Source organism: Triturus cristatus, chromosome 4_2 (genome assembly GCF_964204655.1).
Source record: "Triturus cristatus chromosome 4_2, aTriCri1.1, whole genome shotgun sequence".
Classification (NCBI taxonomy): Eukaryota; Metazoa; Chordata; class Amphibia; order Caudata; family Salamandridae; genus Triturus; species Triturus cristatus.
In genome coordinates this window covers 509,491,323-509,518,324 of record NC_140586.1, presented here as the reverse complement: position 1 = coordinate 509,518,324, position 27,002 = coordinate 509,491,323, and the positions used below count along the sequence as shown (strand labels likewise).

Sequence of the window (27,002 nt, the reverse complement as noted above, 5' to 3'; positions counted from 1 at the left end):
AGACTAAGGGATCATTTACATACATTTGTAGAGACAGTGACATATATGGCAACTACAATATAAGCCCACAACCCATAATTACTGACATACAAGAACAATTCAAGGACCTCTCAGAGCTGGTCTACTTTTTCTAGATGGGAGTGCAGAGGACTCTGAGGGACAGCCTTGATGTAGCAACATTCACATAATGGGCCTACCTGGGGGATCCAAAGATTTGGACATGATAATTTTTTTTAGAACATTGACCGACATAGAGGAAAAAGACAAACAGGGCCAAAACAGATAGGTTCATCAATTCCAATTGGTCCCTAGTTGGGGATAGCACATGCAGACAAACCTGCACTGGAAGTAGAATTCTGTGAGGTGGAGCGCCATCAAGCCATCGAAGGCTCAGAATGGTACAAGATGGGGCTACTACGGCAGAAAGGCATGCTAACAATCTAGAAAGTCCTCCTAGACTCACTGCTCAGTCAGCAGAGAATTTGATTTCAACTAGTCAATATATGTTACGTGCAGATGAAACTACTATTAGGTCTTATGGCTTTGATGCAATAGTTGGTGACTTAAGCATATTGCTGGAGGTTATTTAACCATGTTGTACAGTTTCACTTAAACTATGGATCCTGCACAAGAGTGAGGGTGTATGTTGATTTCTTTGCAGATAAGTGGCTAGTGGGAAAGTGAGTACTGAAATCACCACGGCACACATGCCCTTTGCCTTATTGTCAATTTGACTCCATAAATTCATAGGTAGCATCTCTATGGATACCAATGTAGATATCCACTTGCACATTTTAATGACTTATTAGAGGGTTATGTTCCACATAGGTTTAGGACAAGGTGGAAGAAAGAGTACTCTAAAACAAATAGGCCAACATGGACCACTTGGAACACACTCCTAAATACAATGAATTTTGTAGAGATATTTGAATTTGTCAACGTGAAACACAGATCCGATGTATGATATGATGATGTAGCGGTGTCCTTGGAGATCTTGTTACCTGTAATGCTTTGAGTATTGTTGAAAAAGCGATCATAATTTTTTTAATATAGTTCTGCAATATGCTCGGTTCTGGGTGGTTTTAACACAAGGTAATACCAGCGATGGCAGCATCAGAGCCCTTAGTCTGTTCATGCCACATTCTTGCAGAGGCCATGTCTGTTCAGAATACATTTTATGCTCACCATTGTTCTCTGTCTTTGTTCCTGCAGGATCTAGTGACAGTTGCCAAACATCAGAAATACCCTGAAATATTCAAAGCTGCAATTCTGGCATATGGGTCCATGGTGAAAAAGTATTCTAGTGAGCACTCATCTGGTTCAGAGTCCGCCCTTTCTGTGAGTAATAGACTTCATTCCCAAAAACAATACAAGCGGCTTATATGAGTGAAATGTAAGTCAAGTTAAAAATGTTGGTTTAAGAAATACATTACATAGTTGCCCATTTGATGCAAGGTGGTGTTCAATAAAGAAGGATATTTCATTTCCACTTTCCCTGTGTAGAATGTGTGCCCTATTACATATATATGAATGTATATTAATACATGATTGTGGTAACTAAATGAAGGCATTCATTCAATACTATTTACTCATAATTTATATTGTAAATGGCTAGGCATAAATACACTGAACTTTAACCTCCTCTCTACCAAATGAGGTGGGGTTGGGACTGCTACTCACAGTGTAAGTAAACCCTGACATAACCAGATAAACATCGCTTTTGTGAGAACCATGGCACTACGGGACCAGCCCCTGTAGTGTGGTTAGATACTTTCAAGCAAATGCTTTGAGGAAATAAAGCCACAATTGTATTTGCTCTGGTGTGCTATATCACCTATCCCAGCATCAAGGCACACAAGGAGTTAGAATTCAGAAGGCACACTGTATTACGACCAAAGGCCAGTCCCCATATACATAGATATGACATGTTGTGTGTCTGCTTCCATAGTTTCTTTGAAACATGCAAATAAACATAATTCCTGGGATTAGGTTATGTGTTAAAAGCAGTGTAGTTTGTGATTGAGTGGATGGAGATCTGTGCTCTCCAATGATTGACATGGAAGCTGGGGTGCATAAATGGATGTTTCTATTCTAGCCCCTCCATGAGCTAGCATCGGAGGCAGCGAACAGTGCCCATGAAGAGGACATGTCCCTGGCTCTGAAAGCCATGGGTAATGCAGGACAGCCGGCCAGTATCAAGCGCATCCAGAAGTTCCTGCCAGGATTCTCAACCAGCGCCTTCCAGCTCCCGGTCCGGGTTCAGACTGATGCAGTGATGGCCCTCAGGAACATCGCCAAGCAGGATCCAAGAAGGGTAAGAGATCAGGAAAAGAAGGTCAATAACTGCCTTAGGAGAGAGTAAAGTAGATATGCACTGCCTCCTTCAATGGGCCTCAGTCAGTCTCCTTGAAAGGACTTTTTCAATCTTTGCGGGCATCGTTTAATCGTGGAAAATAAAGATTGTTTCTGTCTTCCTAATTGTTTGAAATTATTTAGTGAGGTTGCATCACTGGTACCTTGTTTCACATTTAATAGAAACATGCTTGATTTCAGTTAATTCTTAATACATGTTCTCTCTAGGCCTTGATATTGCCACCTTTAAAATGTTATTGGCTAATGAGACAATTTGCTGCCTTTGTCTATTTCATGCCTTTTATCTCCTTGTGCCTGAGCTGACATAGCTATGACTGGTACCCACACCTTTGCCTTGATGCGACTTTCCCTCCTCATTGAACTGGAAGAATACTGTTATTCCATTGCTCTTTTCAGCTTTGAATAGTGAGTCTTAGAAGGCGCTCATTTTCAGTCTCCATTTTTTCTGCAACATTTCTTCTCACTTGCCCTTCCCATAGTATTTCAAGGTATGCATTGTCTTAGAGGAAAATTTCCCGTTTTTCAGCCAAGAATAATGATCTATTTATGTCCTACAACATGAAGATGAGACCTATGCGTGAATACAATAGATGCACGTGGGAATAACATTGGTAGTCCCTCATGTCTGGGTCTGAAGACCGCCAAGCATCTTCCCATATTGCATTGAGGTCCCCTCCAAATATGATTTCACGTTCACTTGTACCCAGCAGATCATCAAGAATCTTTTGTCTGGAAGGGCCTTGAGCTGTGTAACGGGTGTATGTATTGATCAGCCCTAACTTCTACCATCCTATTTGCATTTGCACTTTCAAGTATTGCCCCCCCAGGTCATTTTCTATTTTCTGCCAGTTTTGTTGCTTATGCAGTATTGCTAGCCTTGTAATTTCCTCGGGCCCGAGGCCCCCAATTATTACAGGTATAATCTATGGCTCAAGTGTAATTGGCCTCTGTGTAACATGCTTGGCACTGTCTTTGCCCCAGCATTGTGGGTCTCAAATCAGTCACCCCTACCCCTAAGGTTCATTTTGATAGGGAGAGAGAGCTGTAAAGCAATCTTTGAGTTCCTGAAGTATTTTAATTGCCTCCACATAGGTTCAGGAGATTCTGCTCCAGGTCTTCATGGACCGCCAGGTTCGTACGGAGGTCCGGATGATGGCCACTGTGGTTCTGTTCGAAACCAAGCCTGGTCTCGCCTTAGTGACCACCATCGCCAACATCGCATCGAAGGAGAGCAAAGTGAACCTGCAGCTCGCTAGCTTTGCTTATTCTTACATAAAGGCCTTGTCCAGAAGCCGCGTACCATCTCTCCACCAAGTGTAAGCGCGCCTTAGTGTACTATAACAATGGACACCTTGGAATGAACATGTTCTGTTCTTCTAATAGGCAACAAACTATTCTGATTATATTTACTTTTCTTTATTTTAGGGCCGCTGCTTGCAGTGTAGCTGTTAAGATACTGAACCCAGCTCTTGACAGAATGAGCTATCGATACAGCAAAGCTCTACATATGGATTCCTTTAAGTGTGAGTACATATACTGAATTCTCCATTCTTTACTGGATTCATAGACTGGATGAAGAGGGATTCTCAGGTGATTTAATTTCCCAGACTTTTGAATGTTATTGTTAATTTGACCTCGCAATTTAATTTCATATATGATGAACAGAGTAAAAACACAATAAGAATGGAAGTTAATAGTTTTGTTATTAATAATGTTTTAAGTTCTACGGAGAGTGTACGATACTAAATGCAATCGGTCCACCCTTTTTGCAGAACACATATTACCAATATATGGCTGAGGCAGAAATGGCAAAGTGGGGATCGTTGTAGCAATTCCGTGACAACTGACTGGACTCTGCAATGGGTGTTTGGTCTGTTTACAGCATACCTGTATCACTTCTAACATTTTCTCCAGCGGTGTGTAAATTGGTCCACCTAGCAGAGTAGTCTTTCTAGTGCTAAGCCTCGGGAATCAAAACTCTGGGGGGTCTCTGTGAGATGTTCCAGTGCCCTTCAAAATACTTTCCAGGGTAAGATCTTTTTAAAGCGAAACCAAAGGGAATGATAGATGGAGTGTTGAACATTGCAAGCACTCACCCCCAGTCAACTGATCTGGGTTTAAGCCATCACCGTTCTTTAGCCCACTCTGCCACCCCAGTTCAGACATGGCCATATGCAAATAAGTCTGACACTGTGCCTCATGGGAACAGTCCAGCCCAAACTGCCAAGCCATGTCTTATCTGGACCAGAAACAAGCTTCCTAGGACCGGTTTCTGGCATTTCAGCCGTCTTCAGCCAGGCTTGCTTGAATCCAGTGGCAAAGTGAGCAAGGGACTCACGTCTGAGCATACCCTGCCAACTTATGGCGAACAAAGCAAAACCAAAGGGAATGATGGACGGAGTGTTGAACATTGCAAGCACTCAACCCCAGTCAACTGATCTGGGTTTAATCCATCACCGTACCAAGGGTTTTTTGCTTTGTTCGCCATAACGGCTAACACGGCGATGTAATTCAGCGATACAGGGTGATAATGAAAAACGCGCTAAGCGCCATTTGCGATATTTATCGCGTGTTCTTGATAATATGCCCCTTGGAGTATTTTTTGCTCACTACGGACACTGTAATAAAATAATTATGGCGGTAGAAGGGCAGGTGCTTTACCTGGGCCTGACCCGCATTCAAATGAGGTCCACATTGATAGGCTCAACAAAGTTGGTTGTTCGGTTGACGACAAAATCATGTTAGTTTGGTGAAGCCTCCTTCTCTACCCAGTGGTATGTGATTGCCATGGCCAATCAAATCTACCTGAATGTACTGTGCAGCGTGTTAATAAAGTGAAAGAATGAACATCACTATGGATTTTCACTGCCCTATCATTGTTTGCACATGCCTGTTTCCTGTTGTAATGCATTACAGTCCCAATTCCAAAGTAATTCGATGTGTGCTTAAAACATATGCAAGTCACTTTTTTGAGTGAAAAGTCACGTCTGTGAATCTCTGGATGAGGGTTTACACTTGTAAATTGATTTACCAAGTCTCCATGTTTTGTGTTTGAGTAAATCTATCAAAGGTGGGCAGTGGGTTCTCTAGTGAGGGAATACCTCGAAAGTTTGGAAACATTCATAAATGCACATTTGTGGATTTTCACAAACATTCGCCACCATATTCCCAGAAGGGCTAATGATATACTACTCTGAAAGACAGAAATACATTTGTGCCCAGGGTGGGAATATAAAAAAATACCCCCAACTATGTTGGGGTTTAGTTGGGGGGTTGCCTCCATGGGAAAACATATTTTCCCCAGGGGAAATAATTTAACAAGACATTTGTGCAAGCTATCCCTCACTATGAACATTCTTCCAAGCAACAGTATGCTAGGTGTATTTGAAAACATTTCTGAACATCAGTAAAATTAGAGACTTACTCCAAATGTAGGAGGAAACCTGCAGGAATAAATTTCTTTTTTTGTGAATTGAGTGCCGTGATCTGGCAGCGCAAGTGCTAAATTTGTAAGTGTGAGGAGTCACCGAGTGATGATGTGTGAAGTGCTGTCAGGCTCACTTTGCTGTTCAATTTTAGTCACAAGATCTTCGTAATTGGCTGTGAAATAAAGGAAAATGTACCACTATTGCTGTTTTCAGATCCACTGATGGCTGGCGCAGCAGCAGATATATTCATGATGAACAGTGCCACTACCCTGCTCCCCGTGTTGATGCTTGCTAAAGTCCGAGGATACTTCACTGGTGCAGAGGCTGATATCCTAGAGGTAATAGACCACAAATCTGCAAGAGCATTGAAGTCTTACTTCATGAATGCAGCGCTTGTTTGCAAGCTATTAGATGCTGTTGATTTTTCTGAGATGCTAAAAACATGCTTCATGAAAAATTCATTCTTACTTCTTTTCCTTACCCAGGTTGTTGTGATTACTAGGCCTGGGCAAAAATTTCGTTCCGTTCGCGGTTAATTGCGATAATTTGACATTTTCGCGTTCCGCGGAGAGCGCGAAAATGTCAAAATTTCCACTTTCCGCAGCTTGGCGATAATTTGTTTCTTGCTCGCGCCGTAAAATAATACATTCTCGCGTGCGTGCGATCACCTTACCTGAATCCCTGCGTTCGCCGACAAGTTTTCTTGATCCGGTAGCGTTCTCCATGAGATGTTGGATTGTTTTTAGCCATTTGCGCTGTCTCGCGACAGTTCGCGCCCGCAGTGACATCATGCGTCGCGCGATCACGTCTTTCTTCTCGCGATCATGCACCGCGAGACAACTCAAAACAAGATGGCCGCGCCCGCGAGCAACCACATGGGTAAGTTGGCGACCCGCAACCATGCAGAAAATCTCGCGAACATGCAGGAAAGAAAATTCCGCATCTTCGCGATATTTCCGCTTGTTTGCGATAATTTTAAACATTTTCGCGATAATTTGCGAAAGTGGATTTCGCAAATTCCGCCCACCCCTAGTGATTACTCCAATCCAGAGAATACTAAATTTATCAGCACACTTTCTCCATTCACACCCCTTTGAGCAGATGACTACACTAATTCATATATTGCACAAAGTCCCAATTTGTCAGGTTCAGTCATACATGGATACTAACTGAATTAAATATCTTATTTTATAAATACTTATTTTCCGAATACTTTTGTGAGTTTCAATACTAGATGTTGAGAAATACTCATTCCCTCTGCTTCAATCCTGTGGTTTCCCTTGTTTGCCAGATTATTGCCTTGTAAAGTCCTGTTCATTGCCAAACTTCCCTTCTGCACTCCCCCTATCTTCAGCCTACAAGGTAGAGGAATTATGAAATAGGACAAAATATGTATTATGAGAAGGTTAATCCACAGAACTAAATAACATTGTCAAATGGAAGCAATCAGTGCAGAGCCTTTCCACTCTTAACATTTCAAAGGTTACCCTCTTGCCTTCGCACTGGTCCCTTTAATCTTTATGTATGATCAAAAGTCAGTTGAGCTGTGTACTCCAATATATCCTGCATTAAAATTAAAGCCGTCTTTATAAATACAGACTTTTAAAATCCAACCTGTGTGAGGAAATCCAATCCGGTACTGGGTGATTTTGAAAGGGATATCTTAATGACCATGTCCAAGTGTGCATTAGCCACTATGTACCTCTTGATAATTTATTCTCATTCTAGTCTTTCTCTCCCTTGTCATCTTCTACCCCCCCATCCCCTACCATTCTTCTTCTGAACACCGACTCACCAAAATGCAAAGGGTAGCATCAGTTACATCATGCACCCTTGAACCCAAAGACATCACTGGATTGATGCCTAAGCCCCTCAGCAGACTATCACTTACTGCTAAAACGGTAGGTTGTTCTGAGGAGTCACCAGGGTATTTTCTCCTTTTCTCTGTTTTTCTTTTTGCAGGTTTTTTGTGACAATAAGTGACTGTTGGTCCTCAGGTCCCAACAGAATTGCCGAACCGATCATGGCAATGAAACATGTTGGCCAGTCATAACTATTACGTCGAAACATGGTACATTGATTTAACAATGCACACGGTGACACAACCAAATAAAGAACATTGGTCGCCTCAGACACATATTTAAACTCTAAATGACATACTAACCAGTATCTTAAATAAGAGAGGACAATGACAAAAAAAGGGGCACCTGTGAGAAAAGGAAGAATACATAATCTGTAAGACTAAGATACAGCTGATTAAGAGCCACCACAAATGACTCCTTAGGAGAACCATGAGTTTCAAACAAGGAAGAGTACCATAGCCCCCCCACACCATACTCTCACTTAAGGAGCACATCTATGATGACCAGCCTGGGGCACTGAATGAACCACTCAGTGTGACCCAAAGTTTCCTCTGTGAGGTGCGTCATTTTAACAAAACCAGGTAATGTTTAACTCATCTATCTTATTCAGGAAGGCACACACTGTAGATGGGCACTGGAGCTTAATGAAGGCCAGGACCAACCCCCTTCGCTGAATACATAGGCAATGTCACAACCATTAAAAAATACTCAGTTGGTGTAAATACATGGGGCAGTTTTTGATATAGTAATAAGGGCAGTGCCAGTGACACCAAAGGGCCTAAGAAGGGTATAGCGGTTGATATGTTTGTCTACTGCTAATCAAAGCCCATGGTCCTCCGAGAACTACTGTTTATGCTCCTTTTCGACCAGAAAGTAAAGGTAACCCAAGTTGGAGGTGCAAGGGACAACATGCAAGCAAGAAATGTATTTGGGCAGACAAGTGTAGCAAGGAGTAAGGGTGGAAAGTGGAAAAGCAAGGATCAGAGACAGGGCAGTGCAGTTAGAAGGGGTAACAACTGAGAGGGAGCAGGCCTTTAGTTCTGTTAGTCTGTGACCTTTTAGTGGTCACGGGCAAGGACGAGATGGGACAAATGAATTCTGCAAAGTAGAAGGGGAAGGAGATAGGTGTGAAGCATCTAAAATGAGGGGTCATTACACTCACTGCTTCACTGAGTTCTCATGGTGGCAGTTTCCATACGTTAGCTATAACATGTTGATACGGATTTCTTAATTTCCCACTGAAGATTTCAAGTGCTTCTTCAAGTCCCCTGTACACTGAGTCCCTGTAGTGAAGTGTAACTAACATCTTCTGCAAATTCAGAGACTGAGATTTGGAAAGCAAATCCTTGAATGGGTAAATGATTGAACGAGGACAACTTCTAAAGTGTGCTGCTGCTCACATTTAGGTTCCTAGTGCTCGAAATAATTGGAGAACTGAAAGGCTAATTTACTATCTTAACAGAAGCCTCTGAAAGCTAGCAAATGTATTTGTTGCGTCATGCTGCCATACTGATCATTCCATGCATTGGGTGCCAAAATGCAAAGCACAGTTCTCCCTTTTAAACTTAGCAGAATTTGGGAACTTGGAGATATAAAGGCAAAATTGTATGAACTTTGTGTATGGGCTTTGCTAAATCTTGGCTTTTCTACAGCCGAAAGGAAATACTGCAGTTTACTAAAGTATTTTTGGTGGTCTGATTGGGAAAAATAATTCTAGCCATTTGGTATCAGGGAAGTCGTGTTTGCCATCTCTCAAAATATTATTAGTACACATTAATTCACCCAAATGTAGCATATATTTTACAGTATAACAAAGAAGGAGGATATGGGCTCAATTCGCATCATTATTTACTTAAAAGACACACCTTCTGTTGTACCCATCCTGATTTTATAACCAGATCCCTTGCAAATGAATCATTATTTAATACGTATTTATAAAGAGCCTTTATCTGTTTTCCTAATTGTAAAAACATATTTTCTTTGTATATATTGATACTGTAAACACCTTGCAGATAATTGTGTATTACTTTAATTAGTCTGAAACCCACATCCCTGAGCCCCAGGGCGACAACAAACAACAGTTGAGGGGAAGGACATCCTTTATCAACAGTGTTCCTAAAATCACAAAAATAAATTGTATTGATAAATCAGGAATGCACTTCGTGGTTTTGTGTGACTCCATTCAGCTCAACCCAATTGCATTTTTTATGTCAATAGGTTGCTGTCCGAGCAGAAGGCCTGGAACAAACTCTCAGGAAGCAGAATATTCCATTTGCAGATTATCCGATGCGCAAAAAGATTGCTCAAATAGCAAAAACAGTGAGTATTTCATTCTTGTATTTAAATATAGCTCAGAATTACTATTGACAAGCATTAACATAGCGAATAGGCCTTGATCGTAAAAGGCAGAGTCCCTGGATATGCCAATGTTAGTTTGCATTGCCATTGCCTAATGAAAAACACCTGCCAGTGCATCAGGACACAATCAGTATCAGTGATGTAATTTGAGGTGTCATCAGTGATGTCATTTGAGATCTCATCAGTGATGTCACTGACCATGTCATGAGTGATATAATATGTGTGGTCATTGCGGGGTAGCGAGTTATAGTTAGTTCAGCTAACTATAGTGACAGAATTTTCCTGGTTTTGTACAATTGAAATCTGACCCTAACTATAATGTCCCTGTAACCTTTTTTTTTTTTTGTGAATAAAAATATATATATATCGAGATATATTTAGATATATAGATCTAGATATATAGATATTTACATACACATGTATATGTATATCTCTCTCTCTCTCTCTATATATATATATATATATGCATATATATATATTTTTTTTTTACTTACCTGCAAAATACTTAAATTGTTTGTTGAAAGGCATTTGTGGTAAAGGCAAATGATTGTAAAATTTTGTGCTGTAAATGCATATGCGTTGGAATGGATATGTGGTGAAGGTACTGCGCGGCAACGCCCATGTTGTAAAGGTTGTTACCCCTCTGCTACTCCGAGGAGCAAATGAGGGAAGGAAAAGCAGAGGGACTCCTCATTTCCCCCCGGGGAAGATTCCTAATGACTCGAGATAGTCAGGACAAACATGTCACTCGGCTCCCCTATTAATACCCTTCAGCTGACCCTGTACCACATTGCAGTAAAGTCAGTCCATGGACTGATCTAAACTGTCCGCCTGAGACAACAGGAATTTTTTCCCCAGGTATTTGATTCTCAGTTGTACAGGGAAGCCTGTTGAAGCTTCTATCCCTCTCTTATTCAATTCCTACTTAACAGACATTGGCTGGCTGGCACCGGATAGACCAGTGACCCCACGAAGCTCGCTTCAGAAGGGTGGAATCATACCTCCCTAACTGGTTACTGGTGTGGAGGTATAATTCCAAACACGATATGTTTCTATGCAGCCATTTTCAAGATAGCATTTACCGCAAGGTTATAACTAATGCAGTTCTACCTATATGTCCGGCTGAGTCACAGACAACCCGGGAGAATGGTTTCTGAAGGCTGCAGAGAGGCTCTGCTCATGCAGGGGCACCCTCTCACCTAAAGCCCAGCAACCCTGCCTTCAGGATTGATAAGGCGTGCTGTTGGGGTGATTTATAAGCTTTATGTGTAGTGATCAATAGATATAGTGAACCTATATCTAAAGTAAGCGGTGCAAGCACCAGCTTACACAGTTTGCAGTAGCAGGCACATAGTTCTATTTTGCATGGCTTCTCATGGGTGGCATAATACATGCTTCAGTCCATGGGAGGCCTCTCGGGTACCTATGCCCTGGGTACATGGGTACCATATACTAGGGACTTATAAGGGTACCCCAGTATCCAATCTTGAGTGGACCAAAGTACATACATGACGTATTAAAGGAGAAAGGAGATAGACTGGGGTCCTGATTAGCAGGATCCCAGTCAGACTAGTCAAAACCAGTGCAACATCAAGCAAAAAGTGAGGGCAACCATAAGAAGCAGATCCGACTTTCCTACACTCTCCTTCTCGGGGAATAAAACTCTCAAGGTCTTGGATCAGTCTTGTTACTCAGCCAGCTTCCCCTTAGTCCCACCCTGTGCCCCACCCTTTTTAATCTTTACATGCTTTCCCTTGCTGATATAGTGTGCTCATTTGTGCTCCCTTTGGTTTCCATGCCAACGACATCCAGTTGGTCATGTCAATCTACTCGGAGCCCAGCTCTAGTAATTTATCTTTGAACCCATGTCTTCATGAAGTAGCCAGTTGGATGACTGGTTGTAGACTGAAATTCAATGAGGATAAAACTGAAGTTATACTGCTGGGCAACAACTTTTGCAGCAGTGCCCTGAACCCTCTACAAGACTGCCTGAGCAAGCTGCCCTTCCCAAAAAGCTCAATAAAGAGCCTTGGGAAGTGATTAGATTCCAGTCTCACGATGGACCATCAAGCCAAAAAGCTTGCTATTGGCTGCTATGTCATCTTGAGACTCCTGAGGAAGGTTCTCAACGGTCTTGCTTCTACAGCTAGAAGATTGATTGTTCAGGCCCTTGTGCTATCACATCTTGATTACAGGAATGCCTAGTATCTCGAGTCACCTCGCTTTGTTGTCAGAAGGTTGCAGACCATGCAGAATGCTGCTGCATGACTTCTGATGCACATCCCTAAGCATCAGTCTGCTGCAAGGGCTCTTAGAGAACTGCACTGGCTGCCAGTTTAACAACGAATTCAGTTAAAGACCCTATGCATAAGGCACAGAGCAATCAATAAAAAAGGCCCCTCACTGTTAAGGTCGCTAGCCTCCCCATATCTGCCTGGGAGACGTCTTAGATCTTCGTGTATCCCGATGGGGTGTCCGTTCTACTTCTTTTTTGGGGCCAAAACTTTGGAGTACCCTACCTTTGGAACTGTGCTTACTGGAGCATGAACTACCATTCCGCAAAACCGTGAAGACCTGACATTTCAGTGACTAATCTTGCATTACAGCTACTGATGATTTGTGGTCTCTGTTGCAGCACTAGGACGCCTCCAGGTAGCCATGCGCTATATAAAAACTCCAGGCTAGACTAGACAATCCTAGCAGGTTGTCTGAAATGCAGGTTAATCAGATTGGCTGAAACATTGTTGCACACTGGATAATTGAAACAGTCACTTTCCATCTTGTGGCAATTATGGGTGTTTAATGTGCATTGGAATCCTGTGGCACCAAGCACATTCCGTCCGAAAAGGACAGAATGGCAAAGAGGGGTTGGACTCCATCCAGCACTATTCAGTGCAAGGCTATGTTGTCCAATCCTCATTAGACAAGATTGTCACAAAGTTTGTCTTACAACATTATTAGCCACCTTCACACAGCATTTATTCATAAATATTACTAGAACTGAGGGAAAACAAATCCACAAAACAATAATATTATAAAATAACATTCAAAATAGAAAACGTTCATGGAAATTCCAGAGAACACTTTTGTTTCACAGATAATGTTCAATAGCTGAACAGCGGAAACATTTCTGGGTTCCTGCAGCCTGGGGTTCCAAATCTTAAAGCAAAAAAGAAAGTCATAGAAACAGTGCCACCCATATTGCTACACAGCAAAGTGGGAGAACTCTGATCATTATCAGGCCCTCAGACATATAGAGGTTTAGAATTTTAGATCCAACATGTATTGAGAACAAAATCTCACCCTTTATCAGCGCAGAGCATGAAAGCAAGTTCTTAAAAGTGGCACAGTGCCACCAGTCCGGTCGTTCAGTTACCCTTGTTCTTCGCTAACCAATTCAACTTAAAGTCATTTTCACAGAAATCAAATCATATACCAGGCATTATTGCATTCCTACCTAAATTAGATCTTTTGATTCATGTTATAGATTAACTAACAAATAATGACATATGTGTTTTTGTTTATTCTCATCTAAATGAAATAAAAAAGGGAAAACAAAAGCAAATGTTCATAGTTCAAACAAGATGAAATTGTAATCTGTGATCAGCCTTACATAGGCCATGCTCCTTAAAGCCAGTATTTGCAGTGGAGGCACTGACCTTAGTTATCATGCCAGTAAGCTCAAGGTTATTAGATAAATAATACGGACTAAGGAAGAAGTATACTAAAATAGACTATGACCTATTATTTTAACCCCTTCGCCGCGGCAGGAATTCCGCCGCGGCGCTGGGGGGGTTTGGGAGCAGTTGCGGTGGCGCTGTGCTCGTGACGGAACCACTCAGTCACGAGTCACGGGTGAGCTGTGCTCATGACGGAGTGGTTCCGTCACGTCTCCGCCCACTGCGCTAATCGCCCGCACAGGCGGGGAATTAGCGCCGCGTGGGCGGAGCGGCCGCCAACGGCCGCAGCATGACGGAACCACTCCGTCATGAGCACAGCGCACCCGTGGCTCATGACGGAGTGGTTCCGTCATGAGCGGGGAAGGGGTTAATAAAGCCATCCATTTTTATCTTTGAGCATGGAACAATGGTTGGATTACCAATGCGTGGAGTACAAGCATGATCACTATATTGTACAAAGAACACTTGCTTCTTCGAAGAAAAGGTCCTGTGAACATTTAAATATATACATTTGTAATTGCTATATTTTTCACCTTTTGCAGCTTCTGGGCTGGAAAGCATTGCCTTCTGAGGTCCCACTTATTTCTGCTAACATTAAAGTTTTTGGCCAGGAACTAGCCTATCTTAACATCAACAAGGAATCTATCCAGAGTGCAATCAAGGTAAAACTTGCCACATTTTGACTTTTCTGTTTCGTAAAGGTAACCAATACTTTAGATTTGATCATTCTGTTGCATGTGTACTTCTTCACAGGCTGTCAATGAACCAGCAGCAAGACATAGCATGGTGAGGACTGTTATCAACAAACTTCTTAATGGAGTTGTTGGGCAATTTGCCCAACCAGTGGTTGCTGCTGAGCTCCGACATATCGTTCCCACATGTGTCGGTCTACCTATGGAATGGAGTTTATATTCTGCAGCTGTGGCCAATGCTGCTGTTAACAGTGAGTAGTTGCACATGACTATAGTTTGCTATCTAAAATCATGGAAAAGCTAAAGTCTTGAATTTGTTTAGGACAGTATTTAGCAACAACATCTACATTTTGGAGCTGCTTCTCTAACTTTGATGTTCATGTTTGTCTTTCAAAGCTGATGTAAAGGTGACCCCCTCCCCATCATCGGATTTCAGTATTGCACAACTTTTGGAGTCTAATCTGCAAATCCATGCTGATGTAGCTCCAAGGTGAGAAAATCACTTCTTTGATTTAGTTTAATATGCTTAGTTCTATAGACTATTGAATAGATTGCCAAGACCGTTTGGCTTAATGCTAATCTAGAAAATGAAGAATGCCTGGAATAGGTATAATATCTTTCTAGGCACAGTTCCTAGATATTATGAAGCTGATCTAAGTGCTCGATGGTAACATGGTTAACAGTGTGCAGGAAAATGCTGAGGAGTGAAAATATAAGGTCATTTTAAGTCTACTATCTCATACACTCATATCTCTGGTAGACACTAGATCACCTTTGACCTTCATTGCTAATGGGTAGTTGTGTAGTAATTAGATGTCTGGAATTATGGTTGAATTGTTTACAGATTATCAAAAGTCCTCTAGATTTGAGCCTGGCAGAATAAAGGCTAAGTGATAGCTAAACTGGTATATGGTCTCTAAAAGTTGAAATGATGAAGGTCAAAGAGACCAGATGAGAGGTGCTTACTTCTTGTGGGAAACAAAACAAATATAATAATAATGTGTTTGGAAGACTAGGATATGAGAGAGTCCCTTCTACAGACGACTATGTGTCATCCATTGCATGCAGCCATAAAATGGTGTGCTCAGTCTCAGTCTCAAACAACAGTGATAATTGAGTTTCATGGAGATCAAGAGCAGCCTTTTGTGCTGGATTCATGAAAAAAGTCACAGTGTTTGAGTGGGGACTGATGACTGCTGAAACAAATGTAACACCCTGAAGAGGCTACATTTCTCTATATGAATATTTGGCATTCTTTAGTGAAAGAATTTGAATATTATAATCTGATCAGTCCCTTTACCACATTCAGCAATATCTGGAGGCACCGTGCGTAAATCAAGGAGGTACGTGGGCTTCTTGTTTAGTGAGAGTTGCAGAAAAAAAGGTTACCAAAAAGTCATTTTTTTGACACTATTATATACAAATGAGTGTTGCATGTTCCATTTTGATGTACAGTGGATGTGGAGGCATGGCCACTTGGCATAGATGAACTCAAACTTAATTTGCTCATCAACTGAAGAGTAATGGTTAGATGCATATTTTCCCTTCTCTGATGTCCGGTGGGTATGATTCTTTTCCTGTTGGCTGCAAGACACCAAAGAGTTTGGAGGACCTCCTCTACTTCATTGAGTGGAAAATAGAATTCATATTTCAGACACATGATACATGAACTCAAAATGTTAAGTGGTGAAGTGGAGCCTGACAGCTTAAAAGTCTTAGGGCCAAATGTACGACCCACCAATTTGCGACTCACAAATTGTGACTCGCAATTTGCGACTCACAAATTGGGATGTATAACAGTGTCTCAGACACTGTTAGCGATTCCTAATGGGGTCGCAAATTGAATGCCTCATGAATATTAATAGGCTGTCACAATATGCGACCCCATTAGGCATGGGTAGCACTCCCAGGGGGTAAATAGACATAATATCGAAAAAAAAATATCGAGTAGCAAGAATATCGAGTTTTTAATATCGAATGGACAGAATATCGACTTGCAAAAATATAGTGGTGAAGAATATCGAAAAACAGGTAAGAAATATCGATTGCAATAATATAGTTGTTAAAAATATCGATTTTTTTATAGTGTTTTAAGTGTTAGTATATGTGTTAAAAGTATGTATTAATATTGGAATGTATGTTAGAATATTTTTAAATTATTGAATTTTATGTTTTTTTATTTTTTTGTAATTTAATTCCGTAGCGGGTTGTGGGTTTATAGGGGAGTAGGGTGGGAAGTAATTTAATTATAGTACATTAAATAATAATTTATAGGAATTATTAATTATTTTTAATTTAATTTTGCATTTTACTTCTGTAGCGGGTTGTGGGTTTATAGGGGAATAGGGTGGGAAGTAATTTAATTATATATTATTAAATAATAATTTATAGGAATTATTAATTATTTTTAATTTAATTTTGCGTTTTATTTCTGTAACGGGTTGTGGGTTTATAGGGGAATAGGGTGGGAAGTAATTTAATTGTTATTAGTTAATTATTAATTGGTATTGCAAATTAATTGGTTGTTGATTAATTATTAATTGGTAAATAATTAGTATTAATTGGTAATTAATTTGTATTAATTGTTTAATTGATAATTATGTTAATTGTATTCATTTAATATTTGTAGCGGGCAGTGTGTTTATAGGGGAATATGGTGGCAAGTAATATAATTGTAAATAAATAATTATGTAATTTATTTGTGTATATTGTTAATTAATATATCTTTAATTTAATTTTGCATTTTACTTCTGTAGCGGGTTGTGGGTTTATAGGGGAATAGGGTGGGAAGTAATTTAATTGTTATTAGTTAATTATTAATTGGTATTGCAAATTAATTGTTTGTTGATTAATTATTAATTTGTAAATAATTAGTATTAATTGGTAATTAATTAGTATTAATAGGTAAATTGATAATTATGTTAATTGTATTCAATTAATATTTGTAGCGGGTATTGTGTTTATACGGGAATATGGTGGGAAGTAATATAATTGGGAAAAAAAAATTATTTAAATAATTTGTGTATATCCTTAATTAATATATTATAAATTAATTATTAATTGGTATTATTTGCATTTAATAATGTTTGTTATTGAAAAACAATTGTTTGTTAATTAATTATTCATTGTTAATTAATTAAACAAAAATGTATTGGTATTTAAAAATGATCAATTCTTGTGTGATTGGTAATTAATGGTAATACTTGTTTTTGTATTAATAATTAATTAATTTAAAAATAAAAATACATTTATTATTTTCTCTACTATTGCACTTACTTGAGTGGGAATAGTAATTTTTACCCCTACGCTATCCAATGCTTTCCCTATTATTGCACTCTCTGGAGTGTGAATAGTAATTTTTACCCTCCCGCTATCCAACGCTTTCCCTACTGTTGCACTCACTGGAGTGGGAATAGTAATTTTTACCCTCCCGCTATCCAACGCTTTCCCTACTGTTGCACTCACTGGAGTGGGAATAGTAATTTTTACCCTCCCGCTATCCAACGCTTTCCCTACTGTTGCACTCTCTGGAGTGGGAATAGTAATTTTTACTCCTACGCTATCCAACGCTTTCCCTACTGTTGCACTCACTGGAGTGGGAATAGTAAATGTTACCCTCCCGCTATCCAACGTTTTCCCTACTGTTGCACTCTCTGGAGTGTGAATAGTAATTTTTACCCCTACGCTATCCAACGCTTTCCCTACTGTTGCACTCACTGGAGTGGGAATAGTAAATGTTACCCTCCCGCTATCCAACGCTTTCCCTACTGTTGCACTCTCTGGAGTGGGAATAGTAATTTTTACCCCTACGCTATCCAATGTTTTCCCTATTATTGCACTCTCTGGAGTGGGAATAGTAATTTTTACCCTCCCGCTATCCAACGCTTTCCCTACTGTTGCACTCTCTGGAGTGGGAATAGTCATTTTAACCCCTACGCTATCCAACGCTTTCCCTACTGTTGCACTCACTGGAGTGGGAATAGTAAATGTTACCCTCCCGCTATCCAACGCTTTCCCTACTGTTGCACTCTCTGGAGTGGGAATAGTAATTTTTACCCCTACGCTATCCAACGCTTTCCCTACTGTTGCACTCACTGGAGTGGGAATAGTAAATGTTACCCTCCCGCTATCCAACGCTTTCCCTACTGTTGCACTCACTGGAGTGGGAATAGTAAATGTTACCCTCCCGCTATCCAACGCTTTCCCTACTGTTGCACTCTCTGGAGTGGGAATAGTAATTTTTACCCCTACGCTATCCAACGCTTTCCCTACTGTTGCACTCACTGGAGTGGGAATAGTAAATATTACCCTCCGTCTATCCAACGCTTTCCCTACTGTTGCACTCACTGGAGTGGGAATAGTAAATGTTACCCTCCCGCTATCCAACGCTTTCCCTACTGTTGCATTCTCTGGAGTGGGAATAGTAATTTTTACCCTCCCGCTATCCAACGCTTTCCCTACTATTGCACTTACTGGAGTGGTAATAGTAAATTTTACGCGCCCGCTATCCTACACAGAAAATATTGAATATTTTTAATTAATATCACGTTAAGATATATGTATTAATTTTTTTTTTTACTTACTTTAATTATTCATTAAGTTTACTGTTATTTAAGTATTTTTAAGTATGTGTCAGTTAATTATATGTATTATTTCATTTATTTAACATTACTTTTAAAACATTTAAAAAATTCGATATTTTGACTAACTATATTACTTACAACGATATTTTGGATTCGATATTTTTGTAATTTCCTGTTTGGAGATAGGACTTCGATATTTTGGCATTCTATATTTTGGCATCGATATTTTTGTAAGTCTATATTTTTGTAGTCGATATTATGTCAGTGATCCCTCCCAGGGATGGTGGCCTGCTGGGGTCAGCAGACCACCATGTCTGGGACTGCTTTTAAATTAAGCAGTATTATTTTTTTTTTAATGCAGCCCGTTTTCCTTAAAGGAAAACGGGATTCATTTAAAAAAGAAAAATGAAATGTTTCAGTTTCATTTATTTAAGTGCAGGCAGCGGTCCCTGGGACCACTGCCTGCTCTTAAAAATATTTTCTCACATACAAAGGATAAGTGGTCCCTTAGGGACCCCTTCCCATTTGTGAGTGGTTTACCACCTACTTGAAGTAGGTGGTGAACTGCGAGTGTTTTGCGGCTGCAAATGTGGTCTCAAGACAATTGTACATGGCATGGTGATTCGCTATTAGGAAGGGACGCCCCTTCCTAATAGCAGGAGTCGCAAATGCTATTTAGCGAGTCAGTGACTCGCAAAAGATCATTGTACATGCCATTACCCTGTTTAGCAGTCGCAAACGGAAGGATGTCCCGTTTGCAGCCACAAAGAAGGGTCGTAGATTTGGCCCTTAGATTGTTGTCAAGAGGAAGGACAATTTACTATGTGTGATATGCCTAGAGCTTCAATGATAACATGCAACTCTTATTAACAATGTTGTAGACTGGATGATGAGTTAGAAAAAATAATGATCTTGATAGAATCTGGATAACCAGGTTCAGTTAGCAGGAGGGCAATATTGCTTTCATATTTTTCTTTTTTTTTTCTTTCCTCACATTTACAATATCCCACTAAGTCTGAGTGATACCAAAGGATAACTGCCAAGAAGCTGGTCATATTTCCTTAGTCATTGACCGGAATAGAAACACATTCCTTGAGCTAACATCTTTGAAGAAATAACATTGGGAGGATCGCTTGCTATTACTAACACATTTTGCAATGTTTTTTAGCATGCACCAACGTAGGGCTGACATAAAATATGCAGTATATGGATACTTGCGGCTCTAACAGTCCCCTTTAATGCAACTCCAACAAAAAGGAGTTAGTACTGGGAGGAGCCACTTAACCTCAGCGTAACTTCGAACTTTACTTGGCAGACATTTACAAAGTGCTGACCCATCACTGGAGAAACAGTTCAGAATGCACGTGCAGCATAAGGGGTATTTCGTACAAATCAGGCTTCTGAGATGGATGTGGTTGTGGGGCCTTGGTGTGCAGTAATATCCTGGAGAGGATCATTGTTGCTAGTGAGAATTTGCATGGTCCCCCGCTCTGTGTGAGCGATCACCTGTTGGAGGGATGTTATATGTGTCTAATCCATTTTCCAACTAGGACGTTATCATTTAACAAAAGCCCCTTTTCAATTGTTTTGATTTAAAGTTGTGTTGCTTCTCTTGCTCTATCTCTTTATCACTGATGATCTATTACATTTAAAGCTACCAGTGACACCGGTAACATCTTCTTATAGAGGATTTGAAAACATACTAAATATCATATAGACCACCGTTGAATAAAAAAACTGCTTTTTTCATACCTTGCAATCAGTGCAATAGTGGTCTTTGTGGTAGGAAATGTTATCTAGTGGCTGGTTGTTTGTTGTGAGAGAATAACCTGAGCTCTAGTACCAGAGTCCATTCCTAACCAAATTGTATTATTCTTGGCAACTCAGTGTATCCTCCAGTTACTTATCTAGCAAGATTTCTAGTCACTTTGAAAAGGGCTATCTCCTGCATTAAATGGTCTATAAACAGTATGACGTCCTTCACTGCTTTGTTTGAAAAGTGTTAAAATGGCTCACCTATTTTGTGTTCAAGGAGACCAAGTGATTATAAAGCTCTGCTACTTTGGCATTGAGCTCTGGCACATGGTGATTTAAAGCCACATCTGACTTAAAAGACCTGTGTATTGCGTAGATTTTGACAAATGCATCATCATGAACAGACTTTCTTTTCATGGTGGTTTGGTTTGGACCATTGAACTGTGATACTGCCACATATGGTTTTTAATCACGCCCATGAAATTATATAATGAATTAACCGATAACTAAGATAGTCATGCTCTATATGTGCATCTGGTTTCTCTTTCAGCTTGTCCATGCACACAGTTGCTACAATGGGAATCAACACCCACCTTATCCAGGCTGGAATTGAGTTGCACGCCAAACTACGTGCAAGTCTACCATTGAAATTCACAGCTAAGGTCGACATGAAAGCAAACAACATCAAGGTTGAAACAATGCCATGCCAACAGGAGAATGAACTGTTACTTACAAGGTAGGTATACATTGCACTATCATTTTAATTAGTAGATGGTTCACTCCCATGCATAAAATGTTACTTAAGCCTATAGTCAATATTTTTGGGAAAGGGCCACTATCTATCCACATTGTTTGCCTCCATTTTCAATGTGGTGTTACCTATATGCAGGAGACATATCACTGATTCCTCTTGAACGGCCATGCGAAGTACAAGAGCTGATGCCTGATTCTGGGGGCATGAATTAGTGTTTGATAAACTAATATAGTGCCCCTGTTGCTGCAGCTCACCCAGTGGAAAACTAAACAACATAATACATTTAGTAAGGTTTCTTATTTAAAACAAATTGCAGTCCCTAACTAGCATCCAGAAATAATGCCCTCCTGTTTTCCTGGATATGGCTATGCTTCATGACTAGCGTTCACCACCGAACCCCACAAAAGGTGATGGATGGAATGCTTGCAATTTGTTTAAACCACTGGCAATCACTAGGGGTAGAATCCAAACCCACTGATTTTTTTCTCACCATGTCACCTCAGTTTGGACCCAGTGATATGCAAATCAGTCTTGACAATACTCCTCATAGAAATAGTCCAGCCCGAACAGCCATTCCAGGCCCTCCCTAAACTGGGAAGCAAGCAACCCAGTTTTGCCCTAGTTATGGGCTCATCAGCCAGGTACAGCTTGGTTCCAGTGACACAGTGAGCATGGGATACCCTTAGCACTTAGAGCGATACATGAAACACACAAAAGGTGATGGGAGGCATGCTTGTAATTTGTCTAACCATTGGCAATCACTCGAGGTAGCATCCAAACCCCTTGCTCTTTTGCTCACCATGCCACCTTAGTTTGAACCCAGCCAAATGCAAATCAGTCTTGACCCTGCTCATTATGAGAACAGTCCAGCCCAAACTGCCAAGCCAGGTCCTCCATGAACCAGAAAACAAGCAACTCAGGACCAGTTTTGCTCAAGTTATGAGTTTATCAGCCAGGTACAGCTTAGCTCCAGTGACACAGTGAGCCGGGTACAGCTTGATTCCAGTGAAAAAGTGACCATGGGAACCATGTCTGGGCATACTCATGCCACTTAGGTGTGTGGTTCATGTACTACATTAAGCGGCATGGGTATACCCATATGTGGGTTCCATGCTCACTGCCACTGGAACCAAGCTGGACCCGGCTGATGAGCTGATAACTAGGGTGAAACTGGTCCTGGGTTTCTTGTGTTCTGGTTGAGTGAGGACCTGGCTTGGCAGTTCAGGCTGGACTGATCCCCTGAGGAACAAGGTCAAGACTAATTTGCATAGGGCTGTGTACAAAATGAGAAGGCATGGTGAGCAAAAGCACAATGGGTTGGAGTGCTACCCCAAGCAATTGCTAGAGGCTAGACCTATTGCAAACAGCTTCACATCACCTTTTGTGTGTTTTATGTAGCCCCCTAGTGACATGGGTATACCCAGAAGTGGGTCCCATGCTCATTTTGTCACTGGAACCAAGCTGTACCCGGCTGATGAGACGATAACTAGGGCAAAACTGGTCCTGGGTTGCTTGTGTTCTGGTTCAGGGTGGACCTGGCTTGGCAGTTCAGGCTGGACTGATCCCCTGAGGAACAAGGTCAAGACTAATTTGCATAGGGCTGTGTCCAAAATGAGAAGGCATGGTGAGCAAAAGCACAATGGGTTGGAGTGCTACCCCAAGCAATTGCTAGAGGCTAGACCTATTGCAAACAGCCTCACATCACCTTTTGTGTGTTTTATGTACCCCCCAAGTGACATGGGTATACCCAGAAGTGGGTCCCATGCTCATTTTGTCACTGGAACCAAGCTGTACCCGGCTGATAAGACGATAACTAGGGCAAAACTGGTCCTGGGTTGCTTGTGTTCTGGTTCAGGGTGGACCTGGCTTGGCAGTTCAGGCTGGACTGTTCCCATGAGGAACAGGGTCAAGGCAGATTTGCATAGGGCTGTGTCCAAACTGAGGAGGCATGATGAGCAAAAAAACAATGGGTTGGAGTGCTACTCAGAGCAATTTCCAGTAGTTAGACTTATTGCAAGCAGCCTCACATCACATTTTGTGTGTGTTATGAACTCCACCTAAGTTGCATGGGTATGTCCAGACTTGGGTCCCATGCTCACTTTGTCACTTGAAACTAAGCTGTGCTTGGCTGATGAGCCCAGAACTAGGGCAAAACTGGTCCGCGGTTGCTTGTGTTCCAGTTCAGGGAGGACCTGGCTTGGCAGTTCGGGTTGAACTGATCCCATGAGGAACAGAATCCAGACTGATTTGCATATGGCTGGGTCCAAACTGAAGTGGCACCGTGAGCAAAAGAACAATGGGTTGGAATGCTACCCCAAGTGTTTGTCAGTGGTTTAAACAAATTGCAAGCATTCTGTCCATCACCTTTTGTGGGGTTTGGTGATGAACGATAGTCTTGAAACAAGGCCATATCCAAGAAAACAGGCAGGCATTATTTCTGGATGCTAGTTAGGGACTTTTTGCAAGGAGCCTCCCATCGCCTTTTGTCTGTTTCATATTGCTCACCACCTTCTCAGCCTTTGTGAAATCCTCTCTCTTTGCCTTGTTCCTTAAAGAATTACACTAACTCCAACAGGACACCTCTTCTCTTTGGCTTACTGCACAAGCCTGTACACTGGCCTTCGAAAAGGCCTCAAGCTAAATTACTGAGAGTTTACATTACACCTACTTTTATTGCACTCCATTTGATACTTTTCCAAGAAAGATAACAATAGCAAATACTTTGTTTAGACTGTGATTATCTGAAAAAAGTGAGAGTTTTAAGCTAGCAAACCTTATGTTCTACGACCCTACCTGACATCTTAAAAGTATTTCATCTTTGTGTTTTCAGGGCTCAGGTGTTTGCTGTCACAAGGAATGTAGAAGACCAGGATGCAGCCAAGAAGACCCCTCTTTTGCCACAAGGAGCTGTGCAAAACATTCTTAAGAAACATTTTGAGACAACAGGAAAGTCCTCGGCAGAAGCTGCTAGCATGATGGTTTGTAGACTTGTATATTTTCACAGCAGGGGTGTAATTTAAAATATAGCAGTAGTGGAAGTGAATCATAGACCGTATAACCTTCATTGACAAGATAAGATATTAAAAAGTGGCATCACTAACCATTGACACTGATGATTTGCTTCAAACATTTCTAGTACATTTTAATCAAAAACCTCCAACAGACACAAACAATGAACTCCTAAAACTAACAACATAAAGACATTTTTAGAACATTGGGGTCATCTGACGTCAACTGTTATTTGTTATTGCTTTTTGACTGTCAACATTATTGGCCATTTCATGTAATAGGCCATGTTATGTAAAAGGATTTATGTTAAGGGCATTTTAATTTGATGGCTTTAAATACTGTGCATACTAGTGGATTTTCATCAATTGTGAAAAATTTAATTTAATGAAACACTACTGTGGTAATGATAAACACATTATGAGATGCAATATGGGCTGAGCATCAAACACTGTGCAATTTACAGATAGAAAATACTGCCGGAACAAATCTTTTTACCTAATACAATCTACACCACCAACAAATGCTAAGACAAAACTGTATATGCAATCCGGCGATAATGCCAACTTTTACATCTAGATAAAAAGAAAACTGTTTAGAATTTGCTATAATTCAAAATTATGAAATTAACAAGATAGTGGAGAGAGTGAAATGAATATTAAAATACATTTAGGTAACTCTTATTGACCGAAAATGCAAATCATTTGTACCTTATCAGGAGTAAATAATATATAGCATATTCTGCTGTTCACTGCCAGATATAAGCCAGCTTGCTTTTTGTCGCTCCACTTTTACAGTCGTGTATCCATGTGCACATATGTCAATGTCTTTGTGCGCACACACATTACTTTTATTAGGAGGTAATATTTAACAAATTGTGACTGAATTTCAATTTCTATTATTAAATATATTTCTTTACACTTTTATCTATCGCCATTCAACCAGAAAGTCAACAGTGCACTTACATTGAAATTAACTTTGAAGACGGTGCTGGCAAGTAATACAATTAACAGCCATTTATGCAGGATTTGAAACAGCACATAATCTGAAACCAATATTAGATTCTGAATATTTAAAATGATAGACATTTTATACAAACTTTTCTCAGGTCAGACTTGGATTAACATTGAAGGTAACCTATGAAACGCAGGGTATGAAGGCAGTAAAGGTTTGCAGCTGGGTTAAGGGTAAAGAGGAAGAGTCAGAAGTGGGAGTGAATAAGGAGGGTAAGATGAAGAAAAGAGAAGGCTGATATGAGTAAAAGTGGAAGAAGATAGGTAGAAATTGTGGGGAGCTAGCACTGAAGATGGAAAAGTGGTAAAGAAGCTAGTAGGTAAGAGAGGTAGGCAGGGAAAAGGGAAGAAGGAGGAGGACAGGGAGGGTCAAAGATCCAAGAGAGAGATGGGGATGCAGGAGGATGGCAAAGGTCAGGGCCTGAAGAAATCCAAGTTTAGTTTTTGTAAGAGTTGTCGTAAACAAGGCACATTTGTCAAAGGAATAGGCAAGGGAGGAAAATACATTTTGGGTAACTACATTGAATTATCAAAATTGTATTTGTTCATATTTTGAGGTTTATAGAGTATTTCAAGGAAAATGAGTAACTATAGCAATGTAGTAAGGCTTGTCAACTGAGGTATTGGGTTGATCGCACTACTATGAATAAACAACAGCTAAAGCAAGTGTTACTTTCTGTTCTATGGATGCAGGATATGTCTTCTGAACTGATGTCCAAGAAGTACGCATACTCTGCAGATGAAGGAATTCACCACACTGCAACAATGAGTTCAACCGCCCATCGCTCTTGTGCCAAGGCCAAAAACTTTGGTTTCCAAGTCTGCCTTGAAACCAAGTCCCAAAATGCAGCTTTCCTCAATAACGCACCTCTCTACAAAGTAGTTGGAGAACATGAAGCAAAAATAGTGATAGAACCAGGTAAGAATGTTTTTAAACTAGAAATTGTGTTCATTTATGCTCGTTGAAACCGTGAAATGGAAAGTATGGAATGAAATAATAGTCAATAAACACAGAGCAGAGCAGAGCATTCTATAACACATTCCTTTGTGCTCTTTGCAGCACATACTGATGCAGCTATTGAAAAGTTGTTGTTGGAGATACAGGCTGGTCCAAAGGCAGCTTCAAAAATAATCACAATGGTAGCTATGGAGGAAAATGAGGGTGAAGAACTTGAAGAGTCAGCAGTCCAAATGAAGCTAAAGAAGATTCTGGGAATTGATGAAGAATATAAGGTATATATGTCTTACACCTCTATAAATAGATTTTCAGTATTCAAGTATGCCATTTTTAATTTACTAGCTCCGTTATTTGATTCTATGAACAGTCATGCACACGTTTATCTAGATCTGTTGTGATCTAAGGGGTCGGATCCATGCCAGATTCCTAGTGGAACCCGTGATTTCTCCTTATTGGGATTTTCCATTCACTTTTATTCTCTGTAAATGTATCCTTTTGAGAAACTCTGACAATATGTCATAATTCCTGACCTCTTAGACA

General features: G+C 40.5%; 1 protein-coding gene across 1 annotated transcript in view; it reads left to right on the top strand.

The window, feature by feature from the left end:
- Positions 1–27,002, top strand: part of LOC146834634 (vitellogenin-A2-like) — a 68,081-nt gene that overhangs the window by 19,021 nt on the left and 22,058 nt on the right. Inside the window, exons 10-22 of the mRNA XM_085602101.1 lie at positions 1,213–1,338; positions 2,096–2,314; positions 3,466–3,689; positions 3,799–3,896; positions 6,015–6,139; positions 9,881–9,982; positions 14,244–14,363; positions 14,455–14,644; positions 14,790–14,883; positions 21,282–21,467; positions 24,316–24,463; positions 26,198–26,423; positions 26,565–26,737. Coding sequence (XP_085458227.1) covers positions 1,213–1,338; positions 2,096–2,314; positions 3,466–3,689; positions 3,799–3,896; positions 6,015–6,139; positions 9,881–9,982; positions 14,244–14,363; positions 14,455–14,644; positions 14,790–14,883; positions 21,282–21,467; positions 24,316–24,463; positions 26,198–26,423; positions 26,565–26,737 — 2,031 coding nt within the window. The remainder of the gene's footprint in view (positions 1–1,212; positions 1,339–2,095; positions 2,315–3,465; positions 3,690–3,798; positions 3,897–6,014; positions 6,140–9,880; positions 9,983–14,243; positions 14,364–14,454; positions 14,645–14,789; positions 14,884–21,281; positions 21,468–24,315; positions 24,464–26,197; positions 26,424–26,564; positions 26,738–27,002) is intronic.